Source organism: Harpia harpyja, chromosome 7 (genome assembly GCF_026419915.1).
Source record: "Harpia harpyja isolate bHarHar1 chromosome 7, bHarHar1 primary haplotype, whole genome shotgun sequence".
Classification (NCBI taxonomy): domain Eukaryota; kingdom Metazoa; phylum Chordata; class Aves; order Accipitriformes; family Accipitridae; genus Harpia; species Harpia harpyja.
The window spans coordinates 46,624,926-46,642,143 of record NC_068946.1 but is presented as its reverse complement, the minus strand read 5'-3'; the positions used below and the strand labels follow the sequence as shown (position 1 = coordinate 46,642,143).

General features: G+C 43.4%; 1 protein-coding gene across 1 annotated transcript; it reads right to left on the bottom strand.

The window, feature by feature from the left end:
- Positions 1-14: 14 nt before the first annotated feature.
- LOC128143879 (glycerol-3-phosphate dehydrogenase [NAD(+)], cytoplasmic-like) lies at positions 15-16,615 on the bottom strand. The gene is made up of 9 exons (XM_052791755.1): positions 16,468-16,615; positions 10,876-11,053; positions 8,806-8,946; positions 7,402-7,540; positions 5,500-5,612; positions 3,726-3,959; positions 3,469-3,575; positions 1,450-2,146; positions 15-1,419 (listed from the first exon to the last, which is right to left on the bottom strand). The coding sequence occupies exons 1-8, from the start codon at positions 16,506-16,508 to the stop codon at positions 2,050-2,052; spliced, it is 1,050 nt and encodes a 349-aa protein (XP_052647715.1). The 5' UTR covers positions 16,509-16,615; the 3' UTR covers positions 15-1,419; positions 1,450-2,049.
- Positions 16,616-17,218: the final 603 nt, after the last annotated feature.

Below are 17,218 nucleotides of genomic sequence, written 5' to 3'. Positions count from 1 at the left end.
GAAATTACATCAAGTCTGTGTGTTGATCACTTTATTAAACTGTTATTTGATACACTTTGAAGGTAAAGAGTTCTATATTATTATTAACTCATACATGACTTATCAGAAGTTCAGCCTGCCAGTGAAATAAGGAGGTTCCTGAATTCTCTATCCCATCCTCATGTATTTGATACTTAGAAATTACGCAATATTTACGTCTTTTTCCAATTAAAATGGAAGATGATAATTCCCTGTTTTGTGTAAAGGATTTGGCCACACAATTCCCATTTCAGTGGAAGGAATGCCAGCGGAGCCCCCAGCCGTTGCCTGTGACCGGACTTGAAGCTGGAGGCGGTGAGCTACCTTCGCTGCGGTTCAGCAGGGATCAGGGATGCTGCAGCCACTGTTTCTGGTACCCAAGCCAGCTTTGCCAGCTGTGAGGCTGAGATTTTTACAATATATTTATAATTACAATAGACACACACACATATATATATTACTCTGATAAATGTGAAAGACATAATAATGTTCCTCTAAAATACAGCCTGGAGATGATTTTATAATCTAGGTTTTTTTTCTTTCCCCCCTAAGCAATATGTCAGCGAATACATAGAGAGATTAAAAAAACCCACTTGCCCTCCTCTCTGCTATTTTGGAAAATCGGATAAAGCAAAGCAAAAGTAGGTTACTCTTCCTTTTTGTTTGCCTTGTCTCAAAATAGGAGCCTTTCAAAAGGGTATTAAAGCTTATAAAATGTGCCACTGTTCATTTCATAGATGGCTTTAACTCTGAAAAACATCAGGTATGTAAAGTTACCCAAGTACAGCTATAAGGTTAAAAACTTGTATGTTTCTGAAATTAACACCATTGGTAGCAAAATAAAAAAATCTGGTATATGAACCAGTTTGTGTTTAAAATTCAGAAGTAAATAGATCTCTCTTCTGGAGTGTAAGATGCGTTGCTTAAACTACAGCTGGATCAGGGCGTTAGTCTGCAGTCTGGAAAGATGCGGGGAGCTGCACTGGTGTCAGTCCAGTGGAGTTTCCCGGCAGAGTTAAAATGCAGCCTGGTTTCAAATGCAATTTTACAGGATTTCTGTGCGTCTATAGCGGTCATTTTCATGCATGTATAAAAAGTCAAGTATCACAGAGTGTTTTTCACTGTTAGTTTTTACGTCCTCAAAATAACAGCACTGCACAAGCTGCAAGCTGAGTCTTGTGTACATCCTCCCTGTCAACCTCCAGTTCTTTCTCAGCTAGTACCAATTAACAACTATGACTTGCTGAGAAGTCCTGACGCTAACATAATGTATTTGGTTATTCCAATTTTTTTTTCTGTATTTGAATGGAATAGAGTAAGTGTAATGAAGGTCACACTACTACTGAGGATTCCTAGTGTCCTGAATTTGAAACAAACAACCCTCCCCCCCTGCCCCAAACCCTTCTTTCTCCTTCCCCCTGCCCCTTAAACTGTTTTATTTATACATCTGCTGAACATTCATGTGTGTCTGAGCACAGTAACAATACCTATTTTTCCAAAGAGGCTTATACTGGGAAACGAAATCAAGGAAGGACTAAATGTCACAAAATACAAAATGTTGTTTGTGTTTGAGGGGAACTATGGAAACCCAACATTTGCCCATGTGATTGCATGTTATTGCTGTCAGACTTTTTACTATAATTTTTCTGTTTGCACGAGTTCAATTTTTCTGCATCTTGTGCTGTTCTGTAAGTAACATTAGCAGGCAAAACGTTGAGGTTCACGTGAGCTAGAGTGAGCTCTTGTTGTGGAAATTACAAGGGAAACTGTTTTCAACCAACATGAAAGTAATTCTAGGGATACGCCCACACTACTAACTCAAATCAAATACTGTTAAATTTTACATTTGTTTCCTGTTCCTTGGGTATAATGTTGAAATTAAAGGCAGATTATTTTACCCCCAGAATGAGGATACTGAAATACATTCTTTGTTGCTTTTACAGCAAGCGTTGTCACACAACCTGTTTCTCTACTTTATTTGCCGTGGAATGGACAGAAGTCCTGGCGCAACCAGGTGAGGAGAGGGGATCTCTAAATGTGCTCTGGGTGGTTCTGCAGGCACGTGATGAAATCCTGGATCGACTGACCCTCGTAGCAGATCTTGTAGATGGTTGTAAATAATGGAAACCTAAAAGAAGCGCATAGCAATGAAAATAGTTTTTAAAGTTTACATAAACATTTCTATGCCATTTATAATGGAAAAAAAAAACTTTCTCTTTTTTTTTTTTGTTACATTAAAAGGAAAGTGGAAAATTTTTCTCTCTCTTTACAACACAATTTAACTTGGAGGTGGAAAACTGGAAAACTATATAGGGCAATTAAGAGGAGCTAGGGGCAATTCTTGGGAGTAACAGCAGAAAGGAGCTGTTTTGGAGACAAAATTCTATCCAGTATTTTTTATTTACAGAAAATCTTGAATTGCATATCCTCTTTTTCCTACTGTGTGCAAAATGCATATATATATTATTTGCATTCATTACTGATATCTAAAAGACTAAAAAGAATGAAAATCTCAAATTATTTTCTTTTCCTGGCTTAAGGGGTTCTTTCCCTTTTGCAAGCCGTCTTAGTCATTACATAGTAAAAAATGAGTTCACTGAATGACTTGGAGCTGAGCGTGTAACTAAGCGCAATTATATGATACTTATTAGATCAAGTTTTGATTTAAAGTTCATGTCCTGTCAAAATGAGCTTCTCTTTTCTCTCTCATTTTTGAAAGATAATGCCGCTTGAATCTTCTGTATCTGTTATAATTCTAATAGGTTTTTTTTTTAAAAGTTTTCATTTAGCAGTGTTTGACCTCTCAGTACTGCTAATGTGCGAGAGGGAATGGGATGGAGGGAAGTTTAGCTTTCTATTGTGTAAGCTGAGACAAAGGTTTCAAATTATAAATAATCTTACATCATCCCAAACAATTAGAAGTACTTTTTATCTCAGCATTATTTGTGGCACTAAAGCACTGATATCAGCACATACTACCTATTCAACGTGTATAAAAATTTTTGATTACGAGTATGCTCCCAAATTTTATACTGAAATTACCTAGTTAACATTTGCACTGAGAGCAGTATTGGTGCAAGCTGTAACAGTGATATACTGAGAACAAGAAACCCTCTGACCTATAGATCATGTTTGCAAGCTGACTCTGTGTATGGCCTTCAATCTTGCTCAGGGGGACGGGGATGTCTGGGTAGCTCCTTTGGATTATTATTTCTTTGGTTTCCTATACGTCTGTGGCTTGTTTTTTCTAACCTGTTTAGCTTTCATCCTATTCTACTGACCATGGCAATGAGGAGTCAGGCTAAGCTGAGCTTTAATGGTGGCCCAAGATGTAGAAAGCAGTTGTTGCAGAAATGAACAAGATAATTAAACACAAGTACTGTTAAGGAGGTTATGAATTATTCATATTTTCTTGTTGATGCAGTTGGTTTTTTAAATCAAAGCACTTACTTATCGAGTGTATTTTTCTGTTTCAGAATCTTGTAGACTTCAGCTGAAGTCTGAGGACCTTGCAGCTTTTGTCCATTCAGCATCTCATTTTCCAGTTCCTCAATGGACTAGAAGAGAGGAGACTGATTACTTGGATCAGAGGGGATACTGCTGCGATACCAGCAGTTATCAAGAAGGTAAACAGCTAACGATGCCTTTATAAAACACAGAAGGATTTCTTCATGTCTTAGTGTAAAATATTTCAAAATCCTCCTTACTTTTCCTGTGCGAGCAAAGGCTTCTGCTACTTTCCTGTTGCGTCCCCCGTAGCAGGTAGTGATTAGATCAGCGACGCCACAGCTTTCCAGGAAAGTGGCTATTGATACCGGTCCCCTGCAGAACATCTTGGCAAAGGCCACCATTTCCATAAGGCCCAAGCGTATAACTGCTGCCTTTGTATTATCGCCAAAATCTAGTCCATCGCAGAACCCAGCTCCCACTGCTACGATGTTCTAAAAACAGTTTAGTGCAAAAAATAGAGGGGGAAAGGTAACGGTCAGGCAAGATGTGCGGTTCATCAGCATGCACTGAGCTTTAAGAAAATCCTACAAGTCTGTCTTCACCCCATTCACCAGAAGAAGGTTCAATTGCCAATGGCCATGAGTTTATGTTATGAAGAAGGTAGATGGCTAATTACCGTTGAACAAAAGTAGCTGGGCTTCTAGAAGATTATTATAAAGTGTCCTCTCTTATTCCCATGGGCAAAAATCAAAGCAGCTTGTTCCATATAGTAGTGTTGTAATCACATAGTGCGTATGCAATTAATGTTTTGTTTTTCTGCTAGTTCCAAGTTGGGACTCACTGACCTTTCTGTTTTAACTGTTTAAAATATCCCACACAGAGTCATGCCTTTCCAGGTTTTCTCTGTGGGTCTCTAATTTAAACAGGCAGGGGTTCTATGTACTGATGCTGCAGTAGATCAATTTTTGGTTTTCCCTGCAAAAACGGTCAGCAGAATTGCCCTTTTCTACAGCTCTAAACACATCTCTCAGGATCCTAAAACATCTTCACAACTCCTCACCATTGTCCTGCACACCTCCCAATTCCCAGCCCCTAAATAAGTGTGGTTCACTGCATTTGACTAATAGGTCACCTAGTACTGTTGTTGAAGTGTTTGCTCTAGACATGCAGGCACCCCAGTGCAGATTGTTTGGGGTTTTTTTAGCAAAGGCAATGCCAAAGCAATGATTTCAAGAGAGCAAAGATTTCCCACAAAGCAGAAACAACCTCTCTCCCCTCTGTGCCTTGTCCCAGTTCTGGTCTGTGGCCAAAAGCAAAATCTAGGGGTACTTGGTTTTGTATGTAAAGAAACTTTTCTTTTTGCATGTAAGGTTAAACAGGACAGATTCTTTCCTAGCCAGTAATCCCCCCTCCCCCAAGGAGAGGTGAATTATTGAAGTACAAATGATTGAACGTATAAAAAAGTACAAAGGATCACAGGCTGGAGTCGCCTTCAATGCATTTAAAAGCAAGCTCCAAATCTCACTCAAGTGCCCCCTCACTGGAAACTTGGTGACTTTGTTATTGCTCTGATCCGGCCTGGGATCTTGATGTGGGCATTGCTGAACGCTGGCACAGACGTGCTGCCAACACAGAGTATTGCTTCTGATGCAAACTTTCTAGCAGGTTACTACTTGAACTGTGAAAATAAGTTATTAGTGGGAGCCCCTGTATGTAGTAAGAATCTTTGTTCCATGTGCTTACAATACACAGACAAGAAAATACAGCAGACTAAATTCTGCCCTCAGAAGCAGAGGTGCCTCTGGTTAAATAAAGATAAAAATACAACTATTTTGAAATGCTTTGCCAGCAGTTATATTTTTAAGTACGTTTTCCCTTTTTAACAGATTGGGAAATTGGCACACGAACATCTTGTCTGTGGTCACTCATCATATGGTGGCAGGACTCATATTAGATCCTGTGGCTTACAGAAGACTCAGGTGAGGGTAGCATTTGGCCCTAATAAAAACATTTTGGTTTGAAACCACTCACTTTTAAGGCTCCACAGATCTCCACTGTATCAGAGTCAAGCACCACAGTAATCCTGAAATTGGGGGTCTGCATTAATTCTTTAAAGATCTCCCCTTGTTTTTCATTTTTGCACCCTGTGGGAAGCAAGGATGAAAGTTAGAGCATTTTCACAATGTTTCAGAGTACACACAATTAACTGAAACCTGAAATAAGTTCCCAGGGACCACTTTACTGGGACCACAAAACCTAACTGGGTGTTGCTAAACAAGAGATTTGTGTGACAGCCAGTGTTAAATGTATGCTAGTACCAGGGCATTCACCAAGCATCGCTTAATAACACTTTAAAGAGCTTAAAAGTAGATAGTCCCTAACACAGCTTTCTGCCTGAGAAAGCTTGTATAACCACAAACCCTGCAAAAGAAAATATTGACAAATTGCTTTGTACAGCACAACGGTATAATTGCTGCTTTGAAAATGTAAACTGGTGTAATTGCTAAGCATTATTATGGGGCGCAAATGATTAATGCCCAATTAGTTCCCAATTACAGGGAGATCCACAGATGATGAAGTTGAACGTTCGCACTGCTGGAACATTTTTGTTACCAATTCTACCGAGGTCATTATCATGTCATTACAGTGCTGGCCCTGGCTATTGAGAGGCAGGGTAGAGAGCCCTCAGTGGTAAAGGGGATGAGGTTTGCCTTTATCCAGAGAGTCCTTGGCCAGCTGGGCAAAGACTTTTGAATAGAGTTTCACTTTATTTTCATACAAGGCAGCTTGGTTTCCTTCAGGGAGAGCTCAGCGTGAGGAGCTGTAGAGTTTTCCAGCTGCTGCTCCTGGAGGGGTTCTGGGCACTCGGTGGTTTTGAGTATTAAAGAGCCTGGGCAATGGCACTCTGGTAGCTGTGGGGTTTCTGTCCCATCTCACGAGAAACTTTGGGTTTGCTTCTCGTCCTTTGCAATAATTGATGTTGGGGGATACCCAGTCTCTTTGAGGTGGCTGTTTCTGGGCTGTGGCACTTTCCATGACAACAAAAGCAAGGGGCAAATCTCTCTGCAGAGTCATCATCACAGCATGGCTTAAAACTGGGCCAGCAAAAGTTAAACACCACCCAAGAAAATGAATATTCCTCAACTCTCCTAATCGTGTCTAGTCCTATTTGTGCCTAGTTGCTCTGCCAGCAACAAATGCCCAGCTAGTATAATTTTCACTGCTACTGTAACATTTGCACGACAATAATTTATTTTTCTGTCTTCCCTAGCTATGTAACTTGAATTTCTGCTGACTTTAAAAATCAACAGGTTTTCAAAACTACTGGATGAACTTTCCAAGTCAGGTGACACTGAGTTCTGGGAGGATCTGAGGCTACGTCTTGGCAAGCAGTCTGAGAGACAGGGAGGAACGCGATGTTACTGGGGGGTTTTTTTGTTGTTGTTGTTCTTTGGGTTTGGTTTGTTGTGGTTTGTTTTGTTTTGTTTTTTTCTCCAGACAAAGAAATTTGAAGATGGAGAAATACACCTCAGGGAGCATGAGCACATACGAGCTTCTGATTACATTTCTCTAACTAGACAGTATAGTGTAACAGCCGCCAATGTACTCAGTGCTGAGCTGTACAGACATGAAAGGTGGCTCTTGCCAGCCCCTACCGGAACAGGATTAAGCTGTAAGTTTTTAATGGATGAAATTAACTCTCAGCATTGAAACCCGGTGTCAGTTTGGATCTGATCCTGCCAGCACCAGCCTCCCTGGAAATCACGCTGCCTCCCTGAATGAGCTCAGCGGGCATCGCACCCACCGCACCACTCATGAACCACCTGGGACCTCTCACATCCCCCTGCTTCCTCCAGGGGTTATCTTGTTGCCCAGCCACCGGCGAAGTTAAATCACAGCTAGAGGCTCTAATTTGCTCTTTGCAATAGTTACCAATGGTGGTTTCACAGAACTTCTCATCAGCCACTTCTTTGGCTATGTTGGCCCCCATAAGCACACTGGTTTCTATTTTCAGTTTCTCTCGAATGAGGTCAGATACGAGCTTCAGGCCGTCAGGACCCTCATCGATCCCCTGAATAAAAGATGATAGTCAAAGCCAAGTTAATAGAAGAGGAAAATGACAGTAGTAGAGCAGCAGTAAAGCAGAAGGTGTCCTATTGCCTGCAGCTCTGGTTTTAATTGGAAGGATTTGGGTCTTATATTCACTAGCATTAGCCATTAATACAAATGCTCTGGGTTTGTACTCTGATAACTGCAAATTCAAGGCAAGTTCAGGGGGAAGGTAGCGACAGTTGAGGTAACCCTGCAAGAGGCCTCACATCCAGTGCTGCTGTCCTGAGGCTTTCTTTGATGCTGTATTTTTCCTTTGTGTTAAATTCCTGTAGTACACAACCAGACTTTTAAATTAAGCCTACAAGCAGTGGCTTTTTTTCAAGATCTAAGTATTAATCTGAGTGCTTCATTGGTATTAAGGAGTATGCTGATCTCTGATCTGTCTTGGGGTTTTTTTTTTTAAGCTAAAGAAAGAAGTAAATTTGCAGGAATTTCCTTCCTCTCCCACCCTCCTCTCCTCTGTTGACTGCTGCTTGTGAGATAATTTCTATAGGGGGGGGAAAAAGTGGGGGGGAAGAGCTGGTATTGCAGTCTGAAAACTTGAATTACATTTCTTTCATTACAATTTTAAATTGGATATTTCCTGTAATGCAATCAAAAAAGAAGTGGTAGACTATATTCCTATGCCTTGCCTCTGGCTTTTAGTTTAAGAATCTCTTAAAATATTAATTCCTTTTAAGATCATGATAATCTGGTACCTCTAGCCTTAAAAAGAGATTCCTCAGTTCATGCGAGATTAAAATTGCTTCAGTTCTGCAAAATCACTAGTGTTATTGTGCCATTTTAATGCTGCCAAGAACAGCTTTAGCATGTACTTGGAAGAGGCACTTTGACCCAGCACTATTTCCCGTTAAGAGTTAATTGAGGCTGCAGTCAATGAGTATTTTTTCTGGCATGAGTATTTTTTCTGGCAGCAGCAACAGCTTACACGGCCCTCCCTCTGCCCATTTTCACCTCCATACTGGTCCAAGTGGGAACTGATCCAGGCTAAGGATGGCTGGCAAAGATGGATACTCTCAGCCTGGCTGGGTTGCCCCATCCTTTCCTCTCCATGGCCACGTGAGCAGCAGAAGGACTGGCAGAGACTGGGTAAGTTTTAATTCTTGCAGAAAGAAATGCTCATGTTTACGCAGAGCATGCAGCTGAGGGCTGGAGCTTCTACCCTTGAGTTGAAGCTATTTATTTACTCTGTGCAGATTGAGTCTTGTGGAGATGACAACTTACCTTGATCAGGGAAATCCCAAATGTCCCGGATTTTATCTGGCCTGCAATCTGCTCGCAGATTCGTCCAACAAATTGATGTGGCAGAACAAACACTAAAATATCTGCCCCGTTTGTTGCTTCGACCACATCTGGTACAGCTACCTGGGACAAGAGTGACAACCAAAATGAGCCCCAGGTAGGAATCCTCACACCTTGCAAGGTACCAACGTGCTAAAGCCATTGAAGACACATTGCAAATGTCCTTAATTTTAACTGGCAGTGTGGCGTAGCTGCTAGCTCTTCATGCAAGCAACTGCAGCTCTTCTGAAATATCCAAAGCAGCCTAACTATTTTAGGTTTGGATTTTTTATAATTTTGCTTTTAATTTGCCTCCCATCTCAGCCTGGTGTGGGTAATTTGGGGAAGACTCTATACTTTCTAAAATCGCACCATCCTGGGAAGCCCCTTTGCTGGTTCAGCTTCTTCAGGTGCTTCCTGAAGATGCTGAGCAACCCCATATGGTTCTGCTGGAATGAGTGGTAGCACCAGGGAGCACGGGAATGAAGCACAACGGTGAGACAGAGCCTATTCTGACAGTCTTTAGTTTCCATAGGTCACCAGCTGAGAGCTACTCAGGAATAAACTGTATCAAAAGGCAGAGTTTATTATCATATTTGGGGTTGGATGGGTGGTTTGTTTTAAATATATAGTAACTTAACCAACAGTTAGAAAAATTTACCCAACGTGCTTAATAACTAGCAAGCTGTACCTTACTCCAAATGCTAATGTTACTCAGAACAACAGTTCAAGCCAGGCTACAGAGGCAATGGCAGGTGAATTTGAGCCTGCAGTTTACAATCAGAGCAAACATTGCCCTCAGATGCAGCCTTGGAGCACAGCGCCTTAGGGCAAGTGGGATTCCCGGCGGGAGAACCCGAACTGCTGCCAGCAAGGCTGCTTCTCTAGGAAAACGGCAAAGCAGGGCAGGAGCAGGGCAGAGGCTGGCAGCACTGTACAGGCTGTGCTTCTGTCTCTCCAAAATCTCACAGAGCAATGCAAGGAAAAAATTAGTTGGTTTTTTTTTCTCAGTCAGAGATGGAGGTGTGAGGGTCCCTCCAAGCCTTACTGCAACCAGCTGATTTCTGCTGGTAAAGCCTCAGACTTTGCTACAGACAGGATGAGGCTGATCTCAAGTAATGATGACAAGCCTGTTGATCTGCTAGAGGGTTGTAAAAATAACAGTGACATGTCAATTGTAGCCCAGGAGAACTGTGTGCTAAGTTCAAACCACAGGAGTCCAAATATGCAATCACAGCACTAAATGGAGTACTAAATATAACCACTCTCCAAGCAAGGAGACCCATCATGTGCAGTGTCTTAACTTCCTTTTACAACTGCAACTGTTCCAGAAACGTGGTGCTACTTTCTTTAATGCATAAAACAGTGGCATTTGCCAAAATCTTGAACAGCCCAAAGCCCTCACCTTGCTTGCTTCAGTAGCAGTAAATTATCTAAGCTGATTAATTTAAGTAGAGAGATATATAACTTGGTATTTTAAATGTTCATGAAAAGTAAACACCTTATATTTTTTGTGGAATTTACAGCATTATTAATTATAGCAGTAGGTTGGTATCCTGAAATCACCCATGAGCCGATAGCTCATTATTCATCTTGTAAGCCACAGCTGTTAGCTGTGCTGTTGATTTCTTTTTTAGAAGGGAGAGCAGTAGCTTTCCCTTTTGTTCCAGAAGATGCTGCGGGCTTGAAATACCTCGGCTCTGTGTAGACAGCTCTCTGCCTGCCATTTCTAGAGTTATGCTGATTTCTGTCAGAGAGGCGGCTGGTGCGTTACCAGCATCCGACACAGTTGGGTGTTTGAAGTTGCATGTGACATATGCATGTGACAAGCAGAAGTCACAGAAGTGAGTTATATTCCAGTGAGTTATATGCCAAAATTGGAGTGAGCTAGGTGGCAAACCAGAATCAAGCAGTGAATTACTGCCTAGTTTTAATTTTGCCAGATGTTGCCTCCCTTTATAAAACATAAAAATATTTAAGTGATTTGTTTGTTTTTTTTTTTTTTCAACTTACCACATTTTTGGGTATCTTGTATCCAGGCAGGTATTTAACATTTTCGTGTTCCTGGTTGATTATTTCTGAGAGTTTTCTTCCATTGATGATCTCTTCAAATACCCACATCTTGACAGTAGGATCAAATCTGTTGGACTTCTGGACATTTTTGCCAATGATTCTTGCTATGGCTGATCCCCTTTGAAAAGAAAAAAATTGAAATAACTAATAGGAAACAAATAGTTTTATTGTGAATTGGAAACACAAATTACTTTAAACATAATAACTCATAAAAAGCCCATGCTATAAAGCTGTTCAGGTGCTTGCTACATTTATCGGAAAGCTTTATGCACTACCAAAAACCCCTCAGTTTAAAAACACAGAAAGTAGAACCAGAGGAAACATAACTGTAATAAGGGATCTGAAGTCATACCAAAGATTATAGAATGGGAGTATGATGTACCATGAACAGCACTAAAAATACACTATCTGGGATTAAAATCTTTCTTACTCCTTGGATAATTCTTTTTTTCTGAAGACCAACAAATGTAAAATAATCCAGGTGGTAAAGCAATGCTGAATGATCTTGCTGTGACAGTCTTTGTGCATCTCATCTAAAATAAATGCATCCCACTTTCCTACCAATAACCAAACAGTTGCAATAAGGATTTTATGTAAGAGCTAAAACCTCAGAAATTGTTCTTTTATTTAAAAAAAAAAATATCGTCAACCTGATGGTTTCTCTTTATTTATTGTTCTAATTATCACTGCAACAGGATCTGTAATAGTTGCAGCCTGAGGATATTTTAACCATCCAGTTTACTCTTCTTCAGTCATGCTGAGAATTTTTTAATCTCAGTTCAGATTAAATAATTAAATAATTTTGTTTCCCCATCACCACTGCAGCCTTGCAAACATTCAGTTATTTTCTTGGCAAGACAGAATTAAAAACCCCACAGAAAATATTGGAAGTATTGCTTAATGCTCTTCAAATTATATGGGGAAGAGGGGTGATTATTTTTATTCCTCTGTTCCCTCTTTCCATTTAATGCTACTTTAATCTTTCAAGCACTGGCCATTTTACAAACACAACTGAAAGAGGAGCTCCAGTTGCAACGCCCTTGTCCTCTGACCCACTTGTAACACACCTGCAATGAGGAGCATGAACAGGATTTAGCTGTGATATGTTTTCTGGAACCGGTAAAGGTCTCAAGTATATCCAAGACAAAGTCCAGGTAGGTCTGCGCTGTCAATGGTTCAAAGGGAAACCACGTTGTAACTGGCTCTCCTTGGCTCAACCAAGGAGATGTAACAGGTTTGCACGCGGCTGAATTGCTCAATAAGTAATAAAAGAATAAGGGCTTCATCTTAATCTTTAACAATAAAGAAATCCTACTGAGATCAGGTTTCACTTTGCTCAGTGTTGACTATATGCTATATCCTGAGCTGCCGTAATGCTTTTTTGTTTGGTGGGGGTTTTTTGTTTTGGTTTGGGGTTTTTTGGTTGGTTTTTTTTCTTGTTGTTTTTTGGTTTTTTTTAAAGGAATGACTGTTTTTGGCCCTTTAAAATATTTAGGGAAATATTTTAGGAGTGAACCTTTACCGTAAGAGTTCTGCTTTTTTGAAAGGCAGGCATGCAGTCATTTCATACATTCATATTATTTATAAAATTACTTATATTCTGGTTCTCTTGCTCTGCTATCAACAGAGACCACAGTCAAGGCTTGAGCTGAGGACGAATTGTGGCTCCACACAAGAAATGTATATTAATAAGAAAAGTTTGGGTTTTTACAGATAAACTTAAGATCTAAATTCATCGTCCAGGTTGTGCTGGAGTCTCCAGCACAACCTGGACCATGAACTTAGACCTCAAGCCTATCCATAAAAATAACTTTTCTAGCCATGTACCAGCTGTGTATGATTTTCTGTTGAAAGATGCAGACTCCAGCTCCAACCTCTGAAATCCTGAATGGGACTCACAACTCTCAGTAGATAAATCTGATCTTCTAGCAGAGCTGTCATTACCACTGCGCTTGGATGTTGCCACCCAAGTATTTTCCTATTGACAAGATATCGGTGAAGTTATCTCAGGTGTAAAGGTAGCTCCATAAGTGACAGTATTTTCGTTTGGTTTCCCTTTAGATGAATGAGGATTTGGGGGAGAAAAGGTTTAACATTTGAAAGGCATTGGGTAGTCAGCAGGGACAATACCTCGCCACAAAACCATCCAACAGTTCAAAACTTGATGGTCTGTTTTACTTAGTCCATTTAAAATTCAGTCACTGCTGTTCAGCCTTGAGAAGAAGAATTGCTTTGTTTGTGAAGGCAGTGTTTGGTAGACTACACAGGCTTAGCAGAAGAGGGCTGCTTATGCAAACAAAACCAAGGACGTTCACATATAAAGACTTTGCCATGGTTTTATCTTCTCCAAAACTCAATTTAGGCAGAGAACTCCACTTAGATAATTTTTAAAAGTGAGTGAAGACTGCCAATCATTCCCCCTCCCCATTATGTTAATTCATGTTGGAAGTGATTTACATATTGCTAAGAAAAAGAAAGCTTTTATCTGGAGATTTCCTATGAGTATAATGAGAAAGCTTTGATGTAGAATAACTGAAATAAGACCCATTATTTACATATCTGAATATGAAAGTGTTTGTGGCATACATCAGATCTGGTGAAAAATAGAGCTTAACAGACTCCATGAAGCAGCTAGTCCCTTCCCTACACAAAGGGCAGTCAAACATACTTAGGCCATTCCTAATAGTTTTTCCAAGGAGGTCTTAAAGACCTCAGCGGTTGCAGGTCTCTTCCCTTCCCCAACCAGCCCATCCCTGGACTTCACTATCCTTACCATTAGAAAGATCATCCTCTCATTTAACCTAAGTCTTTCTTACTGCAGTTTAAGCCCATTTCTATTCTAGAATGGTGGAATATTGTTTTTCTCCTTTGGATGCTTGAAGATGATCCTTTCTTCCTCCAGTCTCTTTCTTAGCCAACCACCCCAAATGTTTTAAATTATAGCATCGCTCAGGTTGGAAGGGACCACGAGAGGTCTCCAAAGTGGGAACAACACCGAGTGCAGGTGGGTTGCTCAGGGCTTTGTTCAGCTGAGTCTTGAAAACTCTCCAAGGACCACCTCTTCTCTGGGCAACCTGCCCCAATGCTCTATTATTCTCATAGGGTTTTTTTTTTCTCCTCTTTTTATATATTGAGTCAGAACCTCCTCTGGCTCAATTTATGACCACTGGTTCTTGCTTTCCTTCCGTGCACCTCCATAAAAAGCCTGGCCATCTGTCCATGTTGAAGACAAGAACCTAGTTCAAGCTGGATCTTCAGAGGACTCTGCAGTCCAATCAAATCTAAGAAGATTGGGAGAGCTTTTGGATTCTGAAGGGCCAGGCAGTGAATTAAACCTCTGTTTTTAAAAACAGGTAACTGAACCGTGATTAATGTAAGCACAAATGCTCCTGCACCTGGCTGGCAACAACGAAATGCGGTGCAGCACTTACTTTGCTGAACCACATCAGTCATGAGACTCCTGGCAGTGTTGACTTAGTCCCTGTGACCTGCTGAACTCCTTCTGCAGCTGACATGAGCTATTGCAACATGCTGTGTCACGTGTCAACCACGTTTCTGAGCTGCAAGAAAGACTCAAGAGCAGTGATCTGAACTGTCACCCAAATATGCAGGAGGAACATAAGAAAAAAATGTTTGCCAAAGATAAACGTTGTATTTCTGTATTGTGCTAAGACAACCTGTTCTGCCACGGAGGCTATGGATGGATGTGATTTAAACATTGGAGCACAATGTTTATCTCCTCCCCAAAGATTTTACAATCTATGTATATGGTAGGAAGCAAGAGATGGGCCCAGGCAGAGAGGCAGTACGAGTAAGTAGATAGTATTGAACAAGCTGGGGTCTCTGTATCTCTGCGGCATAACTCTTTCCAAGTTTGTAGGTACATGTGAAAAAAAGAAAACTTTCTCGAGTAAAGATCCGAAGGAAGGAAGACAACTAAGTGGCTTTGGAGAATGTCTTATGGCAAGGGAACAGCCTGGGAAAGGCAGGAGGTGCTTGCTTGAAGGTGCAGCAAGAGACTGATGAAGACCGTCACTGTGGGCTGACCAAAGGTAAAAGCTGACTCCCAGACTTGCAGCCATGGCTGTTGAGGGGCTTGGAAGTGTCAATGAGCTGCCTGCACAGGCTTGGACGCCTGTGGTTGAGGTGAGGGAGAAGAGGGTGGCGGGGGAGGGATGCAAGCGCTGGAATGACATGGTGAAAGGGCCAGCTGGGGAAATGCTGGTGCAGAAATGATGGGGCAGGACTGCGTCCGTCAGGGCCAGGGAAAGCCAGATGCATGATGATGAGTTCCCGAAGAAGTCTTAGCTGTGCAGTTAGGTGTGAAGGCTGTATCTGAGAGATGTCACGCACAAAGAGCCTGTGATCCGGAAAGAGCGTGCATGTGGGGGCTCAGAAAGCAGTGGACTGGTTTTGCAAGGCAGGAAGGCAAAGAGCCATGCTTTAACTATGCTGTGTTCTCAGCAGCTCACAAGCAACCACTCCCTCACCTATTGATTCTTTTTGGCATTTGCTTCCACTTAGCTGTCAGATATTTTAAAAATCTTAAGGAGCTTGCCCTCCTTGTACAAAAACAATCCACAGAACTACCTGGAGGCTGGCTTTGCTAATCCCAAGCGCATGCACATACATGTTGGTCTGTTTGTTTGTTCTCAGCTTATATAAACCGTGAGAAAAGTAAGATGCGAAGTCCAGTGAGATAGGGTTTAGTGACTTCAGTGGGGTCTGTCAGACCCAAGGAGCTCTGGAGAGCCGCGCTTTTGTGCAGGCTAGAAAGGACTGAGCAGTAGCAAGTGTATTCTCATGAATGGGGATCAGGATAAACGGGGGACCTGAACGTAGTGCTTGTACAAGGCTGCGTCTGCACCAAGATGCAAAACAACATGCCGAGGAGGATGGAGGTGAGAGGTACCAGTCAGTCGTGGCTTTCAATGAAGCCTGTGCCCCGGTTCCTTCAAAGCAATACAAACTGCATCACCGCTCTCCTCGCTCCTGAATGCTTAAATTTGAACTGCCTGGGCCCTGCCACGGGCACACACATCTACAGAGGCGCAGCTCCGGTCCTCTCTGGGATCTCGCTGTCCTGTCACCAGGCTTTAGACGGCTCGTACACCTCAGTGGTGCAGGAGCCTCGTCTCTTCCCACTTCTCACCGGCTGGTGCATCTCTCGGGGACACGGGTCCCTGCCCAAGGAATCCCCAAGGCTGAGGCAGGAGACGACGGGGACCGGGGCCGCCGTTTCAGGACCATGGAGACCCTCCCCGCCCGGCTCCCCCCGAACCTGTTGCGCAGCCCCCGGCAGCGGCTGAGTCGGGGGGGGCGGCAGGCTGCCCGGGGCCCGGCCCGGCGGTGCCGGTGTGCCGCCCCGCTGCGGGAGTGGGGGGGGGGGAAGGAAACAAGGATGGAAGGGTTAAAATGGGAGAAAAACCCGGAAAGAAACGGGGGAAAAAGGGAGGAGTGGGGAAGGGAGGAGGGCAGGGGAGAGGCGGGGGACACGGAGGGGCCCCCCCCGCCCGGCGCTGCGGCACTCACCAGTTCCCCGAGCCGACGATGCAGACGCGGAGCGGCGACATGCTGCGGGCTGCCCTTCCGCCCGGCGCTGCTGCCGGCGGCTCGGCTCGGCTCGGCTCCGCTCGGACCGGCCCGGCACGGCACGGCCCGGCACGGCCCGCCTCGGCCCGCCTGCCAGCACCGCCCCTCCCGGTCCGGCCCGGCCCCCGGCGCCTGCGGGAGGGACCGGAGTGAGCGGGCGGCGGCCCCGGGGGTAGTGCCGGGTACCCCCCGCCCCCCGCGTCCTTCCCCGGCTCCGCCCGCGGCTCCGGCGGCTTTTCTTGCCCCGAGGGGCTGCCCTACGAGCGTCGCCTGAGACCCCTGGAGGGGGAATGGGGAACTCGGTGCCTTCTCCAAAATTGACGGGGATGAGGACCTGCGTGGGGAAGGCGGGGGAGCCCGGCACTTGCCGTGGTGGGGGACCTTCCTGCCCGTCGGCAGCGCCGAGGGTTTCTGCAGGGTGGGTAAGGGGGTGGAGTTTGGGGGGGATACAAGCTGGGTCCTTAGGGGCGGTGGGAAACATCTTGAGGTCCCGCCTGTCCCGCCAGACAGACGCATAATGGCTTAAATTCTTCCGATAGGTGAGGAGCACGCCAGGGAAAGGTTATGAGTGCGTTTGCAGAGCCCAATTCAGCTGATAAATCATGGACTCCAGCACGGTTCTTAATACGGGACATCAAGTAAAAGTTATCTGCAAGGAAGGACAAAATGGAGTGCGGTTCCTTTTCCCCTA